Source organism: Platichthys flesus, chromosome 8, assembly GCF_949316205.1.
Source record: "Platichthys flesus chromosome 8, fPlaFle2.1, whole genome shotgun sequence".
NCBI lineage: Eukaryota > Metazoa > Chordata > Actinopteri > Pleuronectiformes > Pleuronectidae > Platichthys > Platichthys flesus.
The window spans coordinates 18,683,234-18,692,100 of NC_084952.1; the positions used below are offsets into that span (position 1 = coordinate 18,683,234).

The 8,867-nt window shown below is 45.4% G+C and overlaps 1 protein-coding gene across 1 annotated transcript; it reads right to left on the reverse strand.

Moving 5' to 3' along the window:
- Positions 1-6,203: 6,203 nt before the first annotated feature.
- LOC133958860 (POU domain, class 3, transcription factor 4-like) lies at positions 6,204-8,546 on the reverse strand. The gene has a single exon (XM_062393874.1). It carries the CDS (start codon positions 8,544-8,546, stop codon positions 7,458-7,460), a length of 1,089 nt encoding a protein of 362 aa, XP_062249858.1. The 3' UTR covers positions 6,204-7,457.
- Between the last annotated feature and the right edge of the window lie 321 nt (positions 8,547-8,867).

Here is an 8,867-nt window from a genome sequence, read left to right on the forward strand (position 1 = left end):
TTCACTGTGGTCTGAGCTGGTTTGTTCTCTGTTAGGATTCAAAAGGTGACAATAAGATAACAATGTTGACTGTTTATAACGGCATGACAGCTTCCCAAAGGAGAGGCCAAATCATCTTGACTGCATCATGGTGGCTGGCTGCAGTTCTGGTTATAAACCGTACCTCCTCCATGTGGTTGGACGGGACACGCACCAAACAAAAAGTCAAGTTTTCTCAAAGCTGGTTTCTTCTCACACAGACCTATGCAAGTGCTCAGTTTCCTGTAAGTTTGGTTTTCATTAGTTAAACATCATTATTTACAGCTGACACTGATCATTTGTCAAGCCCCTAAATTCCACAGGACCCCTGCCTCTCCATTCCCAGATCGATTCTATGCAGACTCTTGCAAGATGGCGGCATTCCTATCCGGGATATTTGAACTTCATTTCTTAATAGTGGGAAGAAGTTAAGATGCGTTGTCCATCTTTATTTGCAGTCTACGGGTGACTGTCTATATTGTGCAGGATAGTAAGAACCTAATCTACCATGCACTCTAACATCTTTAAGCCTGACTCTGTAACCTGAAGCCACAGGTTGCAATTACAGTATGACACAGTATTTCCATCTGTTTTTGCTGAAATAAACTAACAGTAGCACTAGTAGAGGACAGTTAAAAAGCAAGCAAACCTGTTCAGTTGCTATTTATAAATGATTGATTAGTGTAGCTGTAAATGCAAAACCATTTCAGGGATAGATCTCACTTAGTATTTTTTGTCATTTGAGTGGAACAACCTTTAAGGATAAAGATTCTCATTTCCCTTTGTTTCCTTCTCTTACAAAACCTAAATAAGATGCAAAGTGTATTGGCCACCACTAGGTGGTAACACTGTCCAGTGCATGAGAAGTTGAATGAGCAGCTAAATATGCAGCGTCCCTCTGTGGCTCTGTGTCCTGCCCTTATGTAAATGATCAGTCTCGCCTGCTTCCATTTTGTCTGTCCAACCCCCCACTCCCCTGAGAGTATGAGCTGCTCTAACCAGTGGTGTGTAAAGAGAATGGTGTTGTGTGTGTGTGGGTCGGTGTGTGTGTCAGAACTGTCATGACCAGACAGCAGAGGATGGAGATCTAGGCAAGGAAAGCAGATGGATTGAGGCACTGCTCCCATCAATGCACACATACAAACACACACTGTGGCCTATGGACCAGCTGTTGTCCTTTTTCTCCCTGCAACTGCCTGAGCGTCCCCATGTCCTCGTCTCGCTCTCCCCCTCTCTCCTGGATTAGATGCATTTTGCAGGCAGCCTGGGAGCTGAGAGGTAAACAGTGGGGCTAATTGCTTTGACATACTGCTCTTTGTTTTGGCCTCCTGGTGCTAATCAACCACTCGGCTAATAAGTCTGCCTGGCAAACAGGAATAAAAAAAAACACCAATGTGTTTGGGCTGGGAGGAAGTGCAGAGCGGGACAGGGCATGTCTCCCAGTGACTTATACCCCATAATAGAGTGCTTCTCTGCTCATATCTGCGGTGCACACTTGCCCGTCATCCAGAGTTCCCACAGTGCTGCTGTGGCCGGGTAGCGCCCCGCTCAGGTGTGAATCTATTTATCCTCATTAACAAGCGTCTCCCCAAAGTCAGCCAATTAACACGCTGCTCCTAATGAAGCCATTAGCTGTCAGATGAGGTAGAGGCACTGCTTGTCAACGGCCCACTGTGTGTATGTATACGTGTGTGTGTGTGTGTGTGTGTGTGTGTGTGCGTGTGTATCCATTCTAGCTGCTAATAAAAGCAGGGGAATTAATGGAGTGAGCGTGTGTGATAATGAGTTAATGTGGAACAAGCAGGACGAGCAGTGATCAGCCCTCTGTCTCAAGTGAAGATATCAGACACAGTGATTTACTCTCAGAGCCATAAACAGGCCTTTCTCCTCTCACATATACCGTGTGTACGTGTGTGTGTGTGTGTGTGTGTGTGTTTGATACATGCTCACAGGGAAAGCTGTAATGAGAGCTCCTCTTTAAACACAGCTCGGGCCACTTGTCCCTGTAGTTTGGGAAATCAGGCGTTCTTCTTTTCCAAATGTTGACCCTGTGCAGCCCGGTGTGACCCCCCCCCCCCCCCACACACACACGTCACATTAAAGTTTTGCAGCCTCAGAAATAACAAACTGCCGGTGTCACTGTGTGCCCATGTGTTCCTTAATGGAGCTATCACACTGCACAACCTTAATATGGTTTAATTGTCAAAGTAATTGCATAGACATGAATGGTGGAGCCTCGGCAGAGACGAACAATAAGATCACAGAGGCAGCTGTTCTACTGACACCATTTTCTCTTCAGTCTTTGTCAGTGGTTGAATGTAAAAAAAAAAAGCTGGAGATAGCAGGTTTCTGAGACGCTGCACTGATCTAAGGAGGAGTTAAACAATTTAAATGGAGAACAAAAAAACCAACATTTAACCAGTGGCAACAAAGAGCCACACAGTATTTTCCAATCTTGATTCTTATAGACTCATATGGCCTGGGTGTCTCCCAGCACCCAGCCCCCACCCTGCACATCGCACTGGGGCTGCCCGGCCTTGTCAGGGGATGCCAGAACTGAGGATGTGAAATTGATTTTAGGTTACGCAGTTAATCGTATTAAACATTCTTCCCCTTCTTTAGCAATCCCTGCCTTCCTCATCCGCTCTGCTCTCTCCTCTCCTCCAATCAGTTCTGTCTTCAAATACACTGTCATTACCAAACAATGGTTCCTCTGCCCTCCAGTCATCACTTCTCAAGTTTGGCCACCTTTCACTTTGAAGTTGGTGTCAGTGCCCTGCAGAGGCAAGAGACGAGCTGACCTGCTTTGTGTTCTCATGCAGGGATCTACAGAAGTACACCAGCAGAATCCAGAGAGTCCGCGTGTGAATCCCTACAGGTGCAACAAGTGTGAAAAGCATTGCCAAAAAATGTGTTTGAGCAATTTCAAACGTGCATATTCTGGCGTGAAAACACCAGAAATCCGTCGCTCCAAATCAAATCAAAGCCTCGCTCGCTCTCTGAGGTCAAACAGTTGTTCGTAAGATAACAGTTTCTGGACTCTTGAGGGTCACTGTCAGAAGTTCAAGCGTCATCAGAGTCTGGCAAGGCCTTGATATGGGATTATTTAAAGAGTTGATTTGAGTCAGTCATGTTTGTCGGCGACAGCAGATCAACTTCTCTTTTTATGAGCATATTTATCTGCTTCCTCTATAGTACTGTGACTCATGGTAGAAAAGCAGTAACTGTGCTTTTAAATATAACCTTTTTTTATAAGGACGTTTGGTTGAAACAAGCAAATATTTCAACAATTTTGGAATATCATAGAAAATCATGATTTTATTAAACTAAATATTTAATATTACACAAGCAAGTGGTGAAATTTTGCTTAAAAAATATCCCACCACATCATTATTTACTGCACAGCATTATGTTCCAAACAAATATATATATATATAAATTCCTCAGTTTAATTAGATTACATATGAAACTAATTATTCTGCTATTATTTGAGAGTTTAAGTTTTGGTATTTTTTTCCTTGTAGTTGCAGTTTTCCCAAAAATTATATTCAGCTGATTTTTTTCCTGTTGTTTTTTTAGGCTCAATTAAAGCGAGTGTAACATTATTCTATGTAAATAACCCCCACAAAGGCCTGTGAATTCACAAAGCGGATACGGGAAATCATTTTTTTCTTATTTGCTTATTTCCTGTTTATCAGCATTTAAAAAAAGCATTTATAAAAATCCCAAGCAAAATCGAATAATTGCTTGACGTATATATGCATGTTATAATTAGATTATAATCCTTTTTTAAGCAGCCACAAACTAAGAAGAATGGGAACCTCTGCTTTAACATATACGGGGAGTTGTAACAACAAGTATGCAGACAAGCATCACATATAGTGGCCTAAGAGAAGAGGTATGAAATGACATATATGACCTGACAATTTTCTTTTGTTGGAAGGACTCGGAGGAGGATAAAAAGTAAAGGATCATTACTGTATGTACACTTAAAGTGAAGGAAGAAACAGAAAAGACCAACAGTCACATGTGGCCCCCTGGCATGTGATATTCATTATTCCCATGTATGAATCCTCTCATGTGGGCAGCCGTTGTGTTCCGATGTGCGTTCTCCGTACGACAACTGCACTGCAGCCCCGTGCTTCTCCCTCCTATCTAATTAGAGAGAGATGTGATGTGCGACGTCCTCTCTCTGGCCTCATACCACACCAGTTTGACTGCTCACACATACATCAGCATCTTAGAAACTTTTTTTCCCTCCTGCTTTCTCTGAATATTTCTGCTTTTAAACATGCTGCTCTTTCATCTTAAGGTTTTTCATTCACTTTATTGACCTTCAGAGATTTTTCTCTTTCAAAGCGTTGGGGGCAAAATAACAATGTTGCTATTAAAAGCTTTGGAAAACAATGTATTGAGCGGAATCTTCACTATGTTGTTTGTCTTTTCGACATCCTAACTTTGACCCAAAGACTTTGACAGAGGATGCAGATGAGAAGAGAGGAGAAGGATTGAGATGATTATGAGGAAGAAGAAGGGGAGAGTCAGCCGGTGCCGTTGTCCCCTGTCAGTAAACAACTCCTGCTCCTCCTCCAAACTGCCACTGCACTAGTCACCACACTGCTGCTCCTCTATTGTCACTGTCCTGCCTGATGATCAGCCTGCGCTCATACTTAACATCTGATTACATCTGCTCACGTGCACCACTAAGTCATGCAACCTCCAGCACTTTGGGAAAAAAAAAGAATGACCTCAAATCCATCTCTTTTCAAACGTCACAAGCACGCTTCCATCTCACACCTGTTTGGATTTCTCACATTTTCCCCAAGTCAATCATTTTGGTATAAGTTATGTATGTGGAGGGATGCGTTACTCATTACAGACACATTTGGACGGTGTAACTCTCTGTGTGTTTGGGTGCTGGAGCTCCACACTGCTTCAGTGTGAGGTGGAGGAGACACTGCAGTGTGCTTGGCTCCGCTCTGCTTGTTTGCTCGGCTGCTGGCTGCTCCTCTTCCATTCAGGGGTCTTTTTTTTTTCATCCCCCCCACACAGAAATCTGGGATTATTTCAAACTAAAATAGATGGATGGAATCAGCCATGGTTTTACTTTTTTTTTCTTCTTCTTCTTCTTGTTATTCTTCTTCTACATAACCGCCCCCTTTCACCTCCACCCTCACACCCTTTTCTCTCTCCTCTCTCTGTCTCCCCCACCCCCCTCTCAGGGCTGCAGACTGAGTAGATGCATAAATTCAGATGCATTAGTATTCCAGTCAGGCTCTCCATTTCAAGGCAAGGCCTAGCACCCTTCCGCCTCTCCTCTCCTCTCCTCCTCTCCCTCCTTCACTCTCCCTCTCCAGCTCTATTTTTTGAATCATTTAAGCAGCACTTCATCTATGGGCCTACTTATTTCCAAAACCATTCTTAAATTATTTTTTGGCATTCTGATTTTGTTTTTGTTTTTCGGGACTATAACTCTATTTTGCCCTTGCGTGCCCAATTATACGCAGCTGTAGTCTTTGAAATGAGATTCATCTGCTTCTGATTGTGTGTGCGTTTGAGTGTGTGTGTGTGTTTGAGTGTGTGTGCTTGTCATTGTGTTTTGCTGTCAGGCCCAGCAGCCCGGGCGATAAATCACGCATGTCTGATTGAGGAGGGCAGAGGGCCCGGACAATAACATTTTAGTGGAACTGTGGGAGAAAGCGCCTGAGCTTTTCTGTGATCTGTACAGAGAGCCCACAGACCTGCAGCCAGGCTCCTGCTGAACCACTGGACAGTTTACAGCTGTTAGTGACATGCAAGTAAGAAGAAGAAGAAGAAAAAAAACTTAGAAAAGTTGCACTTTGACATGACATTGAAGTGAAGGTTATGTTGCGTCATCATAAAGTTTAAATATATAAAGTGATTATTATGTTATATAAGTGTGTTCGCCGTGAATTTACTCTTACCCAACACAAAATATTCAAATTATGCACAATTTCAAAGGACTCTTAAATAAACAAATTGTGTTCAGCATATTAAATATTGCCTTAATTATAATAATAATAATAATAATATCCTAATAATAATTTTAAGTCTCTTTCTAAATTCGAAATCTTCTGTTATTATTATTTTTGGACAGTAAACAATTGTAGCAAGAAATTGTTTATTACAACATACATAGTTTATTTCAAAACATAATACAAGCTTTATACTGAAAATAAATAATCACTCGAGCTGTTCATCGAAATTTGGAATAAAACCGCCGAAACAGTTCAATCTTACTGAAAATATTTTGTTTTTTTTACATTGCTAATTAAGTGCATGAATAACTAAGAGCATTTGTTTAAATTAATGACTTCAAAAAGGGTAATATATAAAACTGTACAATATTCGAAAAAATACTTAAAAAATAAACCAAATAACAGGAGTATTTAAGATTATAAAAAGATTTTTTGATAGTGAACGTACAATAAAATTATAGGCAGGTGTATAGCGTCAGTCAAGCCCCTCTCTCTGTCTCTGCTCTCGGCTCTGGTTCAGAGTCCACACAGTTTGTATGGTCGAAGATGATTGAAATCAAATAAATGAGTTTATAAATAGCTCTGACTGTGCGTGTGTCTGTCTGTGTGTGTGTGTGTGTTGCTTCACAAGGCCATTGGGGAGGATGTAAATAAAAGAAAATCCTCCAAGTGCTATTATGTTGGTAGCTCTACATCTGGAATGAAGGCCCGTGTCTGCATATGCACCAATAATAATAAAATATAATAATAATTACAGATCTGCTGAGAGTATGTTGTAAATGTAAATATGCAGAGAACTAAAGCGTCGTGTATAAGCCCGTAGGGAAGCGCGAGGTGGACTGTAAAATGGCCTCTGGTGCTGCAACAAATCAATTAAGAAAAGTGATATTATTATCAGTTTCACTCCGCTGATCATACAGCACAGGCCAAGTGTGTGCGTGTGTCTTTGTGTGTGTGTGTGTGTGTGTGTGTAAATGTGTAGGTGTGCATGTGCGTGTGTGTGCGTGAGAGAGAAGCCAAAACAAGTCAAAAAGCATCAGTCCCCACACGGTCATTATTATCGAGCTGATGGGAGAATGGTGACACAAACCACAAACCAAAGGCGCTGGCAGGTTATCATTATATAGGCACATTTTGTATTTAGATCCGTGATGTAGAAAATCATTTTGGCTCCAAAAAAAAAGAACAGGTGAAATGTGACGTGTGATATGCCGCTATAGAATAGAGTAATGCCCTCATGACAGTTAGAAAAACGACGAAGGCTGGACGGGTATCTCTTGTTATTGTTTCAGTGCTGGAGAGGCGTCTGGGACGAGTCCGTACCGGGACAGGCGCTGCGCACTGGAAGGCGCCGCCGCCTCGCGCCCCGTGCGCTCGAGAGTCTGTGCCGGGGTTAGGGTGGGGGGGGTTGTGGTGCTGGGATTCCTCCCGATGCTTCGGTCAGAGATCGTGACACGAGGACGCGTCCCCCGCGCTCCCGCTGTGCGAGTAGGGTCCCTCGTGCGGCGGCTGCTCCCCCGGCGGTGTCATGCGCTTCTCCTTCTGCCGCCGGTTGCAGAACCACACGCGCACCACCTCCTTCTCCAGCTGCAGCGAGTCCGCCAGCGCCGTGATCTCCTGCGCGGCGGGTTTGGGACACTTGAGGAAGTGCGTCTCCAGCACCCCCTTCACGCTCACCTCGATGGACGTCCTCTTCTTCCTCTTCCTCCCCTGAGCTGCTATCTTGTCTATACTGCTCGAGCAGCCCGTGGTCGAGTCCGCCTCCTCCAGCCACTTGTTTAGCAGCGGCTTTAGTTTGCACATGTTTTTAAAGCTCAGCTGCAGAGCCTCGAACCTGCAGATGGTGGTTTGGGAAAAGACGTTGCCGTACAACGTGCCCAGAGCCAACCCCACGTCCGCCTGCGTAAAGCCCAGCTTGATCCTCCGCTGTTTGAACTGCTTGGCAAAGTGCTCCAGCTCGTCCGAAGTCGGCGTCTCCTCGTCGGAGTGGTCGTGGCAGTGGTGCCCGCCGAGGTCGCTGTGCTCTGGGCTGAGCGTGTCCCTGAGGCCCGGGTGCATGCCTTGGCCCTGCTGGTTGGGTGGAGGCGTGAGCCCGCCGTGGTCCAGCATGCCGTTGACAGTGAAGCCCGTCTGGGAGTAGATGTTGATCTGCTGCCCGCTGGTGATGGAGGAGTTGTGGGACACGGGAGTTCCCCAGGCTCCCGGGTGGTTACCATGGTTGTTGTGATGAGGGGAGTGATGCGCTACGTGCGAGGACCGGTGATGGATGATGCCGAGCTGCAGGTCCTCCCGGCCTGGTTTGATGTCCTGCTGCTCCATGGAGGACGACCAGGGGCTGCCCTCCGACAGGCTGCTCGCCCACTGGTGCCCGAGGGAGTGTCCGTTGCTCTGGACGCTCTGCAGGTAGTCACTCTGGAGGAGTTTCTGGTGTCCTCTGTAGGGGCTAGCAGGCTGCATGGCCTGGCTGTCCGGGTGGATCATTGGACTGGAGCTGAGCAGGGTGTAGGGGCTGGAGGCAGCTGTGGCCATGCTGGCTGCTGAACCCCACTAGTGCTACTGAAGGGAGGGAGCAGCTCAGCCTCTGACATCTCCCTCTCTCTGGAGTCTCGGCAGCAGCCTAACACTGACTGACAGCCTCCACCGCCACTCACGGACCGACGGAGACGCAGTGACGACGCGTTTCCACCAATGACGGCGCAGATGCCAGAACAACCGCCTCTGGCAGCGGCGCTGCGGGAAGGAAAGGGTTACAGGGAGTCGAACCGGAAGTGAGTCGGGGTGCTGGTCCAGTGGGTCTGGCTGTGGAACGATGTGCGCGTGAAGCGGAGTTCCTGTTTATTAATTAAAGTT

Excerpts from the sequence above, each read along its gene's own strand:
- LOC133958860 (XM_062393874.1), bottom strand. The coding sequence starts at position 8,546 with ATGGCCACAGCTGCCTCCAGCCCCTACACCCTGCTCAGCTCCAGTCCA.